The sequence below is a fragment of the Crocodylus porosus genome, unplaced genomic scaffold (assembly GCF_001723895.1).
Source record: "Crocodylus porosus isolate Cpor-Errol unplaced genomic scaffold, CroPor_comp1, whole genome shotgun sequence".
NCBI classification, from domain to species: Eukaryota; Metazoa; Chordata; order Crocodylia; family Crocodylidae; genus Crocodylus; species Crocodylus porosus.
Genome location: NW_017728931.1, coordinates 120,340,807 through 120,359,273, shown reverse-complemented (window position 1 = coordinate 120,359,273; position 18,467 = coordinate 120,340,807). Strand labels below are relative to the sequence as shown.

Here is an 18,467-nt window from a genome sequence, read left to right as displayed (position 1 = left end):
GAAGTGTCAGAGAAGGCAAAGGAGCTGTTCTGCCTTCACAGATGCTGCTGCTCAGAATCTCTGGATGCCAGTTAGCACCTACCACTATGACCTTTACCTAAGAGTTTTCTGAAAAATCTTGTGCAAGGAAAGGTGTAAGCTAACTATAACTCCCACACAGATGGCCATTTGAATATTACAAAATTGCAAAATTGGCCTACACGATATCAAAATAAATAGATAACATTAATGCTAATCTGAAATGAAATTGAATAGATGCATCTGAATTACCTGCAAAATAACTGCATTTTATATGCATATGAAACACACTACCATGATTTTACAAAACTATCACCAAAACTGCTAATTTGATAAAGCTGCTACTACAATAACTATGATTTATCATAATAGGACATAGCCTTTCAGGGGCAGATAGTGGGAGAGTGCAGTTGTGCAGTCAGTCCCCTTCCCCCACCACCCCTTTTTGATTCCTAGTTGACTCAAAGTTTAAAACAAACTGCCTGGCACTGGCAGTAGCATTTCTATTCAGGCGGTAGTGAGAGTACCATATGACCCGATGACTCATTGTAATTTACCTAATTCCTTCTAAATTTTTTACTCCACAAGTGTCATCAATTACCCTCTCTCTCTTTTTAATGGTCTTGACACTCAACTAATCAAGCTAGCCTTTATTTTGCAATTCTGCTGTGTTAGCTGCTCCTTTTAATGTAGCTCCTATTTCACAATCCTGATGACTGTTTTTAACTCCTGATAAAAATATTAAATAGTGTGGAATAACTTTCAGTGAAACACTGGGTGCACTTCAAGATGCTCAAGAAGACTATATTTTGTTTTATGAATCTGAAAGAGATTTAATTCTAATGACAACAGAAATAAAGAAACAACACCTTTTGATTATTTTGCCTAGTTTGTCGTGTTTTTTATATATGTGATATACACAATTAATGCACGTTCCAACAAAGCTGTATTTGTTTTTGCTTTGATTATAACTGAATAATACAGTCTTAGGCCCATGTTACCTTTTAAACTGGGGATTGGGAGTTCAGATCCATTTGGGCTGATAAAGCAAGCTGTGCTGGTATCTGGTATGGTACATAAGGGCCAAGTACAGACATTACAATTTTACCAGTATATATGATCAGAAACTGGTCTATATTCATAACAGAACAGAAGTTTGGCACTCAAAACTGGTCTATACCTAGAATACAACAGAAATCCAGCACATGTAGACTGGCTTAAAAAAATGGTTGAACTCGGTCTAAAATCTGCACCTCCCCCCACAACCAAAGTGCAAACGTGTGTTCTGTTCACTACTGATTTAACTATGCCGCTTACAGAAAACTGTTCAACTTAGGTTGAGTCTGCCTCAGGCTTTTTGAATGTTTATATGTAGTTCTGGGGTTGGCAACCTACAGTTCCTGGGCTGGATCCAGCCCATGGAGTGGGGGCTACACCCATGCAGTCATGTGCCTTGCCCGCACTGCATTGCAGCGGGGCAATGGCAATGGGGTAAAGTGACAGCCAGGCCCTAGTGCCAGCCTTGGACCCAGGCCGATTTATTTTAGCCAGCCGCCAGAAAACATTACCGACTGCTGCTTTAGATGGTTTAAACAGAAATGATTTTCCCTTAAAGAAGGAGTTGGACTAGAGGATAAGCAGGTTGCTTTCCAACCATGTTTTTTAATGAACCTATGAACACTTGATAGTTTTCCAAATTTTTCCAAGAATTACATCTATAAACATACAGCACCCTACAATATATTTTTAGAAATGGAACAGTGTCAACAATACATCATTTGAGATTCACAGATTCCTAAATTATTTGTGTTATCAAGAGATTATATTGAATAGTATTTTCAGTTGCGTATCTAGTTCACTTTCAAAAATAAATTTAAAAAATTGGACTAATACTTAAAATAATAAGCAAAATTGTTGTTCCGCCTTGTTATCATGATGCATGCAACATTGTCTGTACTGGAGGTATAGAACAGGAAATGCATTACAAAAGGAAACATTTAAGAAGTGAAGAATGCATAAATCTAAATCCCCAGAAACTCAAGGTCAGGAACAAAATACAAGAGACAAAAGATATACTCACAAAATAACATATGGTATCCCTAGAAAAATTAGTCACAAAAATAAACAAATATAAGCAAGTTAGTTTTCCCTAAAATTATGTTATCAAGCCAAATAACTGCACATGTACTGAACAGAGTGATGGGGTCTAGAAAAGTCATTCTCTACAGATAAGGAACTCAACTGGATTAATACCTACCATTTCTAAATAAGGGATGTGAACAGTCTATTAAAATAACTGAAATTTTCATTGTATTTACAGGTTATCTACTTATCCTGAATAGAATGTATGTAGAATAAGACCCTAATGACAACGTGCATAGGCACATGCTGGTTGAAATTCAGTATGGCTCACAGAAAAGATGCAGCAGTTTTGCATCAGAGGTAGGTAAACTTAAGAATAAAGAAATGCTCTGAAACAGGCTAATGGTAAAGACACACTTGAATATAAATTGCCAGAGGTTTTTAATGTAGTATACATTTCATCTAATTTTCACTAGTTGTCTGTCATGTGGTATACTGTTCAAAGTAAAGAGTGAAATGGTAAAAAAAATAAAACTCACATATGCTAAATGTATTCTAGAAATATACACAAATCATTTGTAAATTTAGTCTTTTCATAAAAGAATCCTTATATAAATCAGAAAAAAAAATCCATATATGAAGCACAGTTTAAGCCCAACATCACTGACCAATCAAAATTAGTGAATGCACTGCATCTCTCTGCAGTGAAGAGAAGCGACAAGGTAGGCTGTCATTCTGCAAAAGCTGCCCATAGCAAGCTTTCCTCCGAGAAGCATTGCTGTTCCTTTTTAAAAAGGCTGAATCTAAACGCCGTCTCTGGAGACAAGAAGCCTTCAGTATGTTAAATTACTTTCATTATGTATTTTCAGATGCTTATTGATTCTACAGTAGGAAGAATGGGAGACTGCAGCAGCCTCTTAAGCAGCACTAGATGCTGTATACATTAGCAGTATTCTGAAACAATGGCAGAGCATAGGTACAAATTTTCATTAAGGTCATTTCTTGAAGAAATGCTTATGACCCTTTTTCCCTTGTATTCTGCTAATAAGTGAAAAAAATGAATCTCTCCAAACTGGAACTGCTTCACCTGCATCAAGAATTTATCAAATCCTTAGTGGAGGTAAGATATATTCCTTACTATGGGGTAGAGTATAAGCAGTGTTTAACAAAAAAATGTTCATGGAAAAAGCCCATTCAACTTTGAGAGATTTTATCTTCAAAGTGGACAATGTAATTTAAATACCATATTTTCCATAAAAATGTAACATTCTTGAAAAATAGTATTTTGTGAAGATGTATTGTGGGATATAAAGAGTATGTTTTGTTCACAGTATACAAAGTCTGTACAGTTTAAACTACTACAGTGCTGCTAAAAATCCTTAATGCAGATTTTTTTCTCAGCACTATTTCCAAATATTGACAGTTAAATATATTGCAAATATATTTAAATATTCCTTGAAGGATCACAGTCTGCAACTGGTTATATATTTATTGCTTTATTAAGGTTGGGTTATATGACTAATGCCCGACTTGCTAATGGGAGGAAAAAAATCTTTATTTCTGCACTAGCATTTTGTATTACCTTCACATTGTTTATAATATATACAATTATACTGTATTTAAATATTTCACCCAATAGAAAGTTTATTCATATATCATTTATTCAAAGGATGGAAATTCAACATTTAAATTAAACAAGCTGTATTTTCCATGAATCTATTGAAGAGAAGAGCACGCATAGTATGTGCAAACTAGTTACTCAGATGACCTGTAAAATAACATTTACTAGCTTCATTTGTTTTTCTTTTACTCTGATTTTGCCCAGTAATATTTTGCTTAAATATCTGGCTTGTACCTACATCCTTAATATCTGAAGAATACATAATGTGTTCAATGCATTTAGTTTTAAGAAAAAGATAACAAGAGTGAAATATTTTATTTGGAAATAATGAAAATATTCTGATTTTCTACATTTTCTGCAGGAGCCAATTTTACAGATCTTTTCTGATTTACACGTTGATTAAACTAAGTGATACTATATAAAATATATTCTTGTATAACTTAATTTTAAAAAATACTACAAAAAGCCCTAACCTTTTCTTTTTCTTCACAAGGGCAAGCACCCTATTCAATTTTACTACTGACAATATGAAGAATGCAATTGATGGGGCATCGTTCTAGCTGTATGATCTACGAGCTGCAGGATGTACTTACATGTTCTTAAGAAAGACATAAAGGACTTTAAAAAAGCCCAAAACATGGAACAGAGTTATATTACCACTTAAGTGTGTGACACTTCAACGATGTATATAATGAAGACTAGCCATCTGCTAAGATTTTCATGAAAAGAAGAATACAGTGGTTTATTCTTAAACAAAATGAGGAGCATTTATTAAAAATGGATTTATAATTTAAAACAGAAATTGTGGAAACTACTGATTCATGAAGAAACAATGAAACATGACTTCCCAAACGGAGACTGTTCATACTTCACCAGCAAGCCAAGCAAGGCTTTAACCAACCTTTCCCTACACTCCTCGTTAAGTTACTTATTTGCCATAATGACCAATGCATATTTTTCTCTGAATGTTATGATCAATTATGTATTCTCCTTTAATGAATATAAACCAATTTAAATAACTTACAGCTTCTATCAAAGCACATAAACTGGATTTTACAATGTAGAGCAATTTATGCGACAAAGCCAGCACTCTAAAGCAAAGAAAAGGAGTACTATAGAAATGAATGTGTGACTAAATAAAGGATGCTACGTACATTTTTGGAGCCAAAAATCAGCTCTCTCTATTTTTATTTTTATTTATCCTGGAAAATAAAAGTATGCTGCCATAAGATGCAAAGACAGAAGGAAATTAGCATAACTTAAAAGAAGATCTCTTTAAAAAGGAGAACAAAAAGAATCCCAACAAATGACATGCACTGGTACACAGAAATATTACGTGCAATTAAATCCTTTTGTGTAATCAACAAATATTGCTGCTGAAGTGCTGGAAACAAAAAGAAAGGAAAAAAAACAAAAGGGAAAAGGATTCTGGTAAGGCATGAAATAGAGCACAGCTACTACTTGGTTGCCAAGTGAAAATTCACATAAAAAAAAATCTGTCAGTGACACCATGTATCAATATATGACAAGCTGCTACAGTGAGCTGAAAGGCCCTTGAGGCAACAGAAAACAGGTAGGTCAGAAGCTGCATGCACCCAACCTCTGTTTAACATTTACAAGGGAACAGAGCACTGTATGGAGGAGATATGTTATTATCTTCCTATCTTGATGTTTAACTGCAAGTTAAACTGATGTGACAAAGACCTGATGTTTAATTTAATCTATCTGTTAGTAAGATCTGGCACATTGAACATTTTCCATTTTCACAAGATTTCATTTAAACTTACTCTTAGAGTTAAGATCAGCATTTGATCTAAAAGAACTGCTTCTAATCTTCTTTGGCTTCTACCAGTTCAAGAGAATTCAATTTATTAAGTAATGCATTTGAATTGGTTTCCAAAATACATTCAGAGTTAAAGACCACATACACAGAGGAAGCTGTAGTCTTTTTAAGGCTTGAGGTTGCATTACGTGGAAATTAAAGTTTTGAAATATTTCTTGCTTTCTTTTACAGCTGAGACTAATACTCTCGTTCATATTTGTTACTTTAAAAGTGACACAGAGAATAATTGTTGAAACACAACAAGAACCTTCATTATAAAAAAGTCATTGATAGTACAGCATTATTGTGGCTTCTCAGGATTGTAGGTACCACATTTATTTGCATATTATATCTATAGTGTACTTAATTCATATTTGCATCAAAAAGGCAACACATTTTTATTCTCCTTAAGCCCATCCACTTTTATTGCATTAATAAATGAAGGCCTGAATTTAAATTAATCCTCATATCAAATTTATTCCTTACGAATTCTGAAAAGTACTCAAAGGTATCAGAAGATATCGTAAAGTATCGTGACCAAAAGGAAAACAATCCAAGACTTGCTCAATTTATTCTATTCATTCATCTTGCTATAGACCAAAACCAGTTTTATGAGCAAGTAAGATAAACAGTACTATGGCAGGCATCCTATGCAGATACTAAACATTTCAACTATTGGCATTTGTAAACCATAGAGGGTGTGGCCATCACAAATTCTCAAATCAGTAATAAATGCTACTTCTATGAGCCTCACTACTTTAGAGAAGGAGATAAACTTTCATTGCGTCTTAAAAAGAATATACAACCCCACAAATTCCATCATGAAAAAACCTTTATGACAAATATGATAATATATTATGATTAAATATTCCTGTTATGCTCAAATACATAAATCAGTGGTGAAATAATATGAAATACTGTACTTTTGAAATAAATAATCTATTTCCTGAAATTAATTTTGAAACCAGAATATGGAAATGCAGTGTTCTAAAAGTCTATTTGGTTACACTTAAACTATTAATCTTTGTTTTACAGTTGAGTTACACAGCAACTCTCATGGCAATAATATACACAATTTAGAAACAGAAAGTTTAATGTATAAGTCCCTGTGAGTACTATACAATCTAAATGAATTTAAGAATTGCAAATGTTTGTCCATGAGATTTTTACAAGAGAAGTTTTCAAAAAAAGAGGTAGAGAAGTCTATAAAAGAACTTTTAAGTGATATTTTTATTATTCAAAAGTAACTCCTTTCCATTTCCCCCTCTGACTAAGTTTATATTGGGTACTAATTTTTTTAACACACAAGAATGTTCTCCTAAAATGGCTTTTGACCCAATGTGAAGATAATGCACAAATACAACTTATTCCACAAATGGGTCTTTTGTAAGCACCACGTCATCATAAAGAAACACTTGTCTTTGTAAATGGATTTAAAAACATTTTTTAAACAAATCATGTTCTCCTTTAAAAGTGGTCTGTTCTTTTAGATGCTCAGATTTCTGAATACAATCCAAAGCATGGATATAATTATACAATAAATCTCAGTTTGATAAGAATAAAATGCTTGTTTTTCTATATTTATCTAAAATGATGAAAAGTGTCAAAATCAAAGAATTGTATATGTTATTTCACCTTTTAGGACAAAAGCCAACTGCAACTAAAGAATGTGTTTCTCCCCCATTCTGGAAGTCAACATGCAGTCTGAATCTAACATTACAGTTCGAGATGCCATTGATGACATCAACACCAATATGTACCAACCACTATCATACCCATTAAGCTTTCAAGTTTCTCTCACTGGATTTCTGATGTTAGAAATTGTGTTGGGACTTGGCAGCAACCTCACTGTGCTGGTACTTTACTGTATGAAATCCAACTTAATCAATTCTGTCAGTAACATTATTACAATGAACCTTCATGTACTTGATGTAATAATTTGTGTGGGATGTATTCCTCTAACTATAGTTATCCTTCTGCTCTCACTGGAGAGTAACACTGCTCTAATCTGCTGCTTCCATGAGGCTTGTGTGTCCTTTGCAAGTGTTTCGACTGCAATCAACGTTTTTGCTATCACTTTGGACCGGTATGATATCTCCGTAAAACCTGCAAATCGAATACTGACAATGGGAAGGGCTGTGATATTAATGACGTCAATATGGATTGTCTCTCTTTTCTCCTTCCTTATCCCTTTCATTGAAGTCAATTTTTTCAGTCTTCAAAGTGCAAGTACATGGGAAAATAAGACGCTTTTGTGTGTCAGCGCAAACGAATACCACACAGAACTGGGAATGTACTACCACCTTCTAGTTCAGATTCCAATCTTTTTCTTCACTGTTATAGTAATGCTAATTACATACACCAAAATACTCCAGGCTCTTAATATTCGAATTGGCACAAGATTTACAACAGGGCAAAAGAAAAAAGCTAGAAAGAAAAAAACTATTTCTTTGACCACACAACATGAGACTACTGATGTGTCACAAAGCAGCGGAGGAAGAAATGTAGTCTTTGGTGTAAGGACTTCAGTTTCAGTAATAATCGCCCTACGACGAGCTGTAAAGCGACACCGTGAACGACGGGAAAGGCAAAAGAGAGTCTTCAGAATGTCCCTCTTGATTATTTCAACATTTCTTCTCTGCTGGACACCAATTTCTGTTTTAAACACTACAATTTTATGTTTGGGCCCAAGTGACCTTTTGGTAAAGTTAAGATTATGTTTTCTAGTTATGGCCTATGGAACAACGATATTTCACCCTCTACTTTATGCATTCACTAGACAAAAATTTCAGAAGGTCCTGAAAAGTAAAATGAAAAAACGAGTCGTTTCAATAGTGGAAGCAGATCCCATGCCGAATAACGCTGTAATACACAACTCATGGATAGAGCCTAAAAGGAACAAAAAGATTACTTTTGAAGACAACGAAGTAAGGCAGAAATGTTTAGTACCTCAGGTTGTCACTGACTAGATTTCTGTATTCACCCAATCACCCAAGAGAAATACATGAACAAATTGTAGAAAATACTGCCAAATAAGGGAAACTTTTTAAAGTATTGGCTACACTGTAAATTTTCAGTATACATGTTAAATAGAGGAGGCCATGTATAGTCAATTTATTCATTACTTAAGATATATGTTGCATGGCAGTTTGTTAGAATAACATCATGTGTATATCTGTTAAAAAGATATTCTTGTTAAGTCATATTTTTTAGAAAATAAATAGCCTTAAAGCTGTGTACTCTTTTAAAAACAAAGATTTGTATGTCCGAGTCTCTCTGTAAGTATAAAAAACAAAAATTTAAAATAAGCAGTCCACACTAGAAATACTTCATTTTCTAACAGTTTGTAAGTTTAATAACTTGAGTGATACCATTTTTTCAGACCTAATCCATAGGCTATGTTCATCAGGAATGGCCTGCAGCTATGTGCCACTGGAACCTTGTGAGCTTTTGGACTTTATATTTAGATGACCTATTAATTTGGAAATTCATCTAGAATTTGGTGACTTTGGGTATGCCATTAAAATTACTCACGCCGCATCTTTCATTTAAAAAGGGTTCCAAACTAGCTAATTTTGGCAATAGAGGAAATATTTTTTAAAAATCAAGTTAGTTCAGACACTGAAGAGGATTTTAAATGGAAAATAAAGTTCTTGTGCATTCAGAACTTAATTTCTTTTCAAAAGCAATCACACATGGTTTCCACATATTTTTGAGAATAATCCTACACCTACAACTTTTCTAATGAAGAGAAGAGCATTATGGGGGGGGCGCATAGAAAAATAATAGTAAAATGCAGAAAAATGGCAAGATTCCAGATAACAGATTCTACACTTCATCTATTAGGTGCATAAGTTGACCTAGGCACCTGAGTGTTGTCCTATTCAAACTACCTAAGTCTCTGAAAAACTGCCAATACAAAAAATGGGATGGGTCCTTCTCTCTAGCTGCCTTTTTAGGTAAAATGATGGTATACTACAAAAACAGATGCACTGATACATTTTCAGCAACTTTCACAGACTTGTACTTGGATGCTCTGTAAGTAGAATAAGGTCTGACTCTAAGTGGTTTAAGCTTTACCGTCAAAAACGTAAACTAATTGGTATAAAGTACAAGATTTTAAGCCTGCACTGATATGTTAGCCGGACTTCCACAATGTGATCATTATGGGACTCTTTTGTATATGCGCTCAAGCACCACAACTAAACTACCTCTTCTCCTTAATCTCTATAGTATTCTGAATTTAGTATTGTTGTCCAATCCTGATCACGTAATCATCTTGGCAGATACGAAGTCAAAAAGACATTTCCCTATACCTATATAGGATTATATTCCTAGATCTTGACAGTCGTGAGTCATTTGTACTTTTCTTCCCAACCACTTGTCCATGCATCTTTCAAGCATCTCCTTGGCTTATACCCACTGTGAAGAACCAATACACTGACATAAGACTTAATAATGTCACCAGATAAAAGCATTAAAGGTATTGTGTTAACCATTAAGTTGAAAGGTATTTAGTATTCCCAGTCCTGAAACCATGAATTTGTAAGAAAGAATACAAATGGTCTTTCCTTTGGGTTGATTACCACTAAAAAATTATAACAAATCATTTAAGACATGTATTAAGAAAATATATTTTGTTTCTGTAACCATAACATTTCCACCTAAGGTGCATGAACAGCCACCATTAAAATAATAAGAGAATTCTCAATAATTAATGTTAAAACAAGTTCCATGCATGAAACTCAAACTACACCTTTTTAGCATAAGAGTTTTCTTCTATTGAAATACTGTGTTTTTTCTTCTATCCTAAAAAGTAAAACATGCCAATGAATGTATTCAGACACCTGAAGGAATCTGAAAATCATTAAAACTGTAGTTTTAAAGAAATTCAAGACTGTTCCCTACCTAATTATTATTCTATCAAATCATATTTTCTACTGCTACAAGCATCATTTGTACACCTATTTCACTGCAAAACTTCCTGCATCTGAATCCTGATTCAGGTCATGAACCACAACAGAGACAACCAAACAGTTATCTCTGGCTTCCTACTCCACAGAGACCAACCACTTAAAACAGATAAAACTCAGGTAAAAAGTCACTTAGCTATATTGCATTTATTTATTCAAATATTATTTACATAGCCTTGGTCTAACTAGTCAGGACAGCTCTGGCTGCACTGGGTTGAAACAAAAGCCAAGTTTCCCCTAAGTTATTATTTAAGAATCACCTAAAATGTTAAAGAAAATCCTAACTTTTATCCAATCAACAGACTCCAATGTTCAGATTACATTCATACCTTTACAGTAACAGAAAATTTTAAGAATATTTTAAAATGCCTTTTTTTAAAACCCTTGCTTAAAAGAAATGAATCAAAGGATTCAATTTCTGATCTTCTGAAAGAAAAATCACAGAATCATAAAATTGCAGAGAAGTAGGGCTGGAAGGGACCTGGAGTGGTCATCTAGTCCAACCCTCTCTGCCAGAAGCAGAAAAGAACTTGTGGCCTTCATAGGGCTCAAACCTGCAAGCCTGATACTATCAGCACCACACTCAAATCAGTTGAGCTAAAAATCATTTTAAGGAATCAAGAAACTATTATTTCCACCCTTTTGTTCAGCATTAAATCTCTTCCTATCATTCCATCCTCATTAAATCTATACCTCTGTGCTGAACCATGTGCAGGGGAACAAGAGGTAACACCATTCAGTTTCCAAGGGAATTTAGGGTTGTGAGGGGGAGTTTTTATACATAGTCTTAGATTCTTAAATGATTAGCTGAGTTGCATTCATTCATTTAACTTTAATGCAGCTCATCCCAATTTGCAACAGTAAAAGCGGATTAGAAAAACAGGAATTCAATATTAGTTTAGCAAGAGAGTTGGATTTCAAATGGTCTAATTTATTTTAATTACTTTAACTTATTCAAATGTGAAAAATTAGCTCATGTTGTGGGTACATGGTTTTTAAATAGTTATTTTTTGCATATAGTAAGCATATGTGCCAGCTGGAAAGAAAGAGTTACTGTGCTCTGTCAGGCATGTATGGCAAGGGGGGGGAGGCTATTCAAGATTTAGCATAGACAGTAAAATATATACAGTACCTGGAAGAGCTTTTTTGCTCTGTTAGGTAATGCATGTTTCACACATTGATGCATTTTTTGAACAAAATGCATTTGCTAGGTAGCAGAACTGTTGAATGGTTGAATGTCCTCAGGTAAATAACTGTTTTCTCTGAACATTTTTTGCCTCTAACTCCCATTCTCTCATGCTCTCAAATTGTTTTAATAAAAACCAAATCTTTTGTTTCTTTAAAAAAATTATAGTTTTTGGAAACCAAATCAAATACAAAAGTAAACACACTCTATATTAAGCTACAAAAATCACCCAAAATCTTGGTTTCTTTCCACTTAGTTCATCAGAAAAATGGTACAGCACTAAGTGATTTTCTTGCCTACAAATATTTTAAGCCAATACAAGGTCTATAAGCTTGACTCCCCAGTCACATGCACTAATATAAAATCCATTGAATGATGTGGAATTATCCAAGGGAGAGAGGAGAATCTGACCCCAGACCTACAACCTGCTCCTTTAAAATTTTATAGAGCACAGTTCCAATTCAAATACTGAAAACCACTGGAAACAGTCATTTATTTTGTCTTGAAAAAAAATATGAAACAAGTCAGAATGATGGGAAAGGCAGAAGAGCAACTATGAAAGCTAGTGTCTATTAGAACAGATCCAAGGATTAATTTCACCTCAAGACAAAAGGCCAGGTCAAGACCCTCTAACCCACATACACAATTAGCAGAGGCATAAGCAGTGTTAAGAGTTTTATACTTGACCTCTAAACACTTGTGAAATTGAGTAAGTCATCCTTTTGTTGTTTAATTTTAGCAGTCATTGCTAGCAGCCACTAAGCACCACAGCTGTATAACTCCCCCTCTCTTTTGTAAGAATGTTATTCCCACAGCTATATTAGGCCAGTTTTTGCTTTCAATTGCACCAAGCTCTCTCACAATCTGTTGTATTTTTTGCATCAGAAACAGTGCTCAGATAGTGAGGGAGGATGGGAGGGGGGAAAAGGAATTCCATCATATCTGATGAATGAATGTACAACCTTGCTCAGATTATGGTTACAATATTTTTTCCCGACTTCCAAATATCCAAGATAAATACATAATGAAAAAGAAAGGGCCAGGTGTATGTGGTAGGATATTATCATCAACAGCAATGAACTGGCACCCTAGTAACTACAAATATCTGCAGAGAAACAACTTACAACATGCATGAGAATTTCAAAATAAGAGCTGAATGCAACTACAAAAGTTCGATACAACCCCTGTTCAATGAAAGTAAAAGGGGGAAAAAAATCCATTCTGCTAACAGCTGTCAATTGAAATTTACTGTTGGAAAATACCAATAACTTAAAAGGAGAAAATGCAAAAAGACCCGATAAAAACAATTTTAAGATCTTGCTTTATGTTATGTGGTTTCTATATAGTCTCTACAGATTACTCCAGAGAAGTAGCTGGCACAAAATTTATTTAAAAAATCATGGGAATCACAGCATATTTCAAAGACAAATAATAAAAACACAATCAGATTTGCCATGGTGTATGTGTTTGTTGGTACTACAGGTTAGTTTATTTATAGAAAGAGGTATATTGTACCTCAAAAAATTGTGTCTTAAATTATAAATCTAAATTAAAAATCACTTCTTAATGCAAGTGTCCATGCAAATTTTAGAGCATCAAGAACATGAAATTCAATATACTGTTCCATTTCTCCAGTTTGAATTCCTCATGTAGCAATACACATTTGGGTTCAATAAACCGTGTTACCAGATGTTCAATTTAGTGCAAGACTGATACAAATTTTGATCTTATGTTGTTACATTCTAGGAATGTAAATATTGTTTAAAAATGATTTGTTTAACTTCCTCTAATTATATCAGTTAAAATGGTTAACTGATAACATAGAAGCTTGGACACAGCTGCTGCTGGAAGCCACTCGCGGGACCCTTCGATCATGGGGGAGGAAGCAGTGGCAAGCCCAGTCAGATAACACAGTCCACATGAAGCCTGGCATGGGAAGGGAAGGAACTCCTGTGAACTGACAGCCAATTGCTTAACTGATGAGTCATTAGACCACCTGATATTTTCCTCTTTAACCTCATAGGCTATAGGTACTAACCCCCTTGCCCCTCCCTCATCCCTCCCTCTCGCCTGCCTTGCCACTCTCCATTTCCTGCTGGGGCATGTGCGTGGCTTCCCTTCCCCCACTTCCCTGGCAAACTGTATCTAACCTGCACTAAATGATAACCAATAAGCCCAGTGATAACCAGTTCTCTTACCAGTTAAGTGATTAATCATTTAACCTTGTATTATCCCTATTACATTCCTGTAAATAATATTTTAAAAAAAGCTATACATTTCATATGCATGAGGCAGGTCAGAAATATCTTTAAAAAGATGCATTCTGGGAAAGTGGGTTTAGCCAAGTCTCGTTAAATTGCAAAGCTTACAATACAGAATTCAGAGCTAGGAGTTTAAACATAAAAGATGATAACCCTGTTTTATGAGTGGAAATTTAATAGGTATTTATGCTTCCCCTTCCATTATCAGCCATCATAAACCCTATTTATCACTGTCTTTCTAACCCTTGTAATCCCTACAATTTTTTGTAGCCTAATAAGCAGGAAAAAATGTTGCAAACTTTAAGTTTCAGTCTTCATTACATCATAAGGCCTCTTTCTGAGGCAACCCCTTTTTGAAATATGGGTTCCACAAACTGATGGAGAAAGTAGATGGATAAGGGTAGTGTGCATGTACAGGATCTTCTACTAGGAAAAATTACCAAATATTTACTCAAATCTAAGATGACTTCAAATTTAAGATGGTTCCACTCCAATAATTACACTCTACATGGAAAACTATAAAATTTGTCATAATTTTCCATGTATTGAATCTAATTACTAAGGGGTCATCTTAAATTGTTCTCCTGACTGCTGCAGCAGGGAAGGCAGCAGTAAAGCAGACAAGTGGGAGCGTGGGGGTGGAAGGAACCTATCTTCACACCTGGCCCTTCACATACCATTTGCCAGTGCCTGTCCCCCCTGCCCAATCCCAGGACCTGCACCACCATCCACACCCATACTTATGCCACTGCCCAGTTCCAAGATCTGCAACACCACCCAATCCTTGGCCCTCACTTCTGGCTCTAGGCTGGAGTGACTGAAGCTACTGCTGATTCCATGGCTGATGACTTCAGGCAGTAGCAGTGGTCTTAGCTCCAGCCCCAACCCTGGCCCAAGCAAGAAGTGACTCAGGCTCCAGGGCAAAAGCCAAAGTCACAAGAGCCACTTGCCCTTGACCGGTACCCAAATCCAAGACAAAGCTCTTCCCCACCCTTCCCCCAACATTCAGTGGGGGAGAAAAAACACTCATTTTGGATTCAAGTAAATACAGTAAATCCTTTTCTGAGTTACATAATGAATTTGACCTACCAAAAACAACTAATACAATATGTGCAATTGTATCAAGTATTACAAAATGAGTTTGGATCCGAGACAAAAAACTCCAGATATATTATTTTTATCCTTGAAATCTGTTTCTCTTCCACATTCTTTGCCATCATTCTATAAATATATGACATCATATAATGAACCTGATACCAACTATTTATGAGTAAAGTGGAATGAAGACCTAGGTATTCAGATGACAGAATCCCAGTGGAAATAAGTAATTCATAATATTCAAACATAAAAATTGATTTTAGACTTAATTTTATACAAATTATCATTTTCATCTGCATGGGCTCCCTTGAAACTTAAAAGATTAAATATGCTTCCAGTAAATACATGTTGATGTGACACACTGAGGCAACACTCAGTTACATGTTTTGGTCATATCCTAAAATCAACTCTTTTAAAAAAGAAATTATCACTAGACTTAACATGGTTTTGAACACATCATTGATACCACTGGCAAATATATGTGTTCTTGGTTTTCCCTAAGGAATTAAAACTGAATCTTTTTCAGGTTGCACTCTTACAGTGGGTCTTATTAATGACACAGAATTATATTACTGCACTGGAAAAATAGGACATCTCCTAAGTTTGAAAACTGATACAATGAGATGGCACAGCTGGCATCCATGGAGAGAGTCATGTTTAACAGACTTAACTGCTTTGAAAAGTTTTGTATAGTTTGGAAGGAGTTTTCAAAATACTTTGGTAATTAAAATATCAGTCCTCACATGCTTCTTTTTTCTACTTCTGTCCTTTCCTCTTCCCTCCTTCCCACCCCGCTTTATTATTTAGGAGGTTTTGTTGAGGGGGGGGGCTTACAAATATGCATATAGATCATATATAAGATTTACATTTCTGATTTTTGTATTTCATTAAAAAAAACACAATAAAAAACCCAAAAAGGAACAAGAGTAAGGTCATTTCATTTTTTTTCAATTTCTGAGATTATTATATTGCAATTTTGATTTATATGTTTAAAACACATTGGTTAAATTACAACCTGCCCTCTGAAAACAGCTTCATTTTTTTTTTAAAAGACATTTCATACTTGAGAAAACAAAAAAATTAGTTCCACAATGCTCATTAACTTCTATTCCATGTGGAATTACTTTGGCACATGCTTTACTTTAGGCAGAGATCAACTTCAAAAGACAACTAGCTCCCTGCCAACATCTAACTATGGGAATAACTGGCTAGATATTTGGGATCCATCTTTCAGCCTTTTCTTTACATCTTAAACTAGATGTTTTGAAGTTAGCCAGCTAACTGCCACTGGAGTTAGTGAGGGTACTAACACTGGTGGAACAGGATTCTCTTCCGATAACTTTCTACCCAATTACAAGAATTGGAACAGACTTTTTTTAATTTAAGAAATTACAACAGAATGTTATTATGTATTCCCATAATCCTCTTAAGAACATAGCCTAAAATAACTGTATATGCTGATTTATAGGGAAAAGACACAGGTCTCTGCTGCAAGGTTATAGTCCTAGGAGCCATTAAATAGTGGAGAGGTACCTGGGGAATCAGATGTCAGGCAGGTTATAATGTGTCATAAATCCAATTTCTATATTTAGTCCATAGACAGACAAGGTTCTCTGAGTGAATCTGATATGTTTTATTACACCAACTTAAATAGTTGGAAATTTTTATTTTTTTTTAGCAATATTTATATTTAGTCCATGATTTTTTTTTGCATCTAGGAGTTTGATGAAGTGAAGTTCATAGGCTCATCTCTGGGAAGTGTTTTGTAAGTTTCCTTTGAGGATTAGAGCTGAGAGATTGGAGAGAGAGTGGTTTTCTTGTGAGAAGTGTGCCCCCAGAGGTAATTGGGTATTCCTGTCTTTGATAGATTTCCGGTGTCCATTCATTCCAGTTTGCAGTTATTGTTTAGTCTCTCCTATGTATTTTCCATCGGGGCATTTGGTGCATTGGATGAGATGTATTATATTTCTGGAGGTGCAGGTGTAAGATGCAGGGATGCTGATGGCTCTGTTGTAGGGTGTAGTAATTGTGGGGATGGTGGAGATGTGTTGGCAGGTTTTCCATTTTCTTCTCATGGCATGGTCTGGATCCATTCGGTGTGGTTCTGGGCCTGAGGAAGTTTGCTTCTGGTGATGAGGTTAGCGAGGTTCGGTGCTTGTTTGAAGGCTAGAATGGATGGCTCTGGGAAGATCTCTTTAAGAATAGGGTCTCTTTCTGGTATGCATTGCAATTGTTTGAGGATTTTCTATATGGGTTCCAGGGAGGAGTGATATATCATAACCAGCGGTGTGCTGTTCACCAGGGGTTTTCTTCTGTACTGCAGCAATTCTTCACATGGTATCCAGGTGGTTCTTTCAAACGTGTGATCTCTCTCTCTGGAGAAGTGTCCTTGTTGAGTGAAAGCCTTTTTAAGATTGGTGAGGTGGGAATCCCAGGTGCTCTCCTCAGTGCAAACTTGATGGTATCTGATGGCCTGGTTGTATATCACAGCTTTCTTGGTGTGTTTAGGGCGACTGCTGGTTCTGTGCCAAAACGTATGTTGGTCTGTGGGTTTCTTGTATAACGTGGTCTGTATTTTACCATTTTGGATACTGATAATCATGTCTAAAAAGGAGATGTTGGTGCTGGAGTATTCAAGAGATAGTTGGATGGAGGGATGATGATTGCTGTATTTCTAATGGAACTCAGAGATTGCAGGTTTTCAGTCCACATGATAAAGATGTCATTGATATATCCTAAGTAAAGCAAGGGTTTGATGGTGCAGTCCTTGAGGAATTCTTCTTCTAGGTGGCTTACTAAAAGGTTGGTATACTGTGGGGCATTTTGGTGCCCATAGCTGTGCCCATGGTCTGGAGGAAGTGTTGGTTATTAAAAGTAAAATTGTTGTGTGTGAGGATGAAGTGTATAAGGTCAGTCATATCTTTGGGTCTGTACTCTGAGCTGTAATCTTATTCTTGTAGATATGTAAGGCAGGCTTGGATGCCATCCTGGTGTGGGATGTTGTGTTGGTATATAAGCTGGTAACATCCATGGTGGCTAGGAGGATGTTGCTGGGAAGGTGGTTCATGTCTGTAAGTTTCCACAGAAAGTCTGTAGCGTCTTGTACATAACTTGTTCTTTGGGTGACGAGCAGTTTTAGGATTGATTTCATGAAACCTGGTATTTCCTCAGTTAGGGTGCCATGGTTAGAAATGATAGGTCTGCCAGGGTTCCCTTGTTTGTGGATTTAAGAGCCTTATAAAAAGTCCCTTGGGTGGGAAGTGGGGGGATCGAGGTCTGTAGTTTTTTCTTGTAGTTTTGATGGAAGTGATTTGATGGTATTTTTGAGTTTCATGGTGAAAAGGGGAGTAAGATATTCTTGTACTTTATAGTAGGTGGTGTCAAAGACTTATCTGTTGGGTTCCTT

General features: G+C 35.5%; 2 protein-coding genes across 2 annotated transcripts in view; one reads left to right on the top strand and one right to left on the bottom strand.

Moving 5' to 3' along the window:
* COG5 (component of oligomeric golgi complex 5) overlaps positions 1-18,467 on the bottom strand; it is a 343,620-nt gene that overhangs the window by 279,436 nt on the left and 45,717 nt on the right. The window lies entirely within an intron of this gene.
* Positions 2,830-9,139, top strand: GPR22 (G protein-coupled receptor 22). The gene is made up of 3 exons (XM_019543554.1): positions 2,830-3,220; positions 4,215-5,294; positions 7,186-9,139. The coding sequence occupies exon 3, from the start codon at positions 7,211-7,213 to the stop codon at positions 8,510-8,512; it is 1,302 nt and encodes a 433-aa protein (XP_019399099.1). The 5' UTR covers positions 2,830-3,220; positions 4,215-5,294; positions 7,186-7,210; the 3' UTR covers positions 8,513-9,139.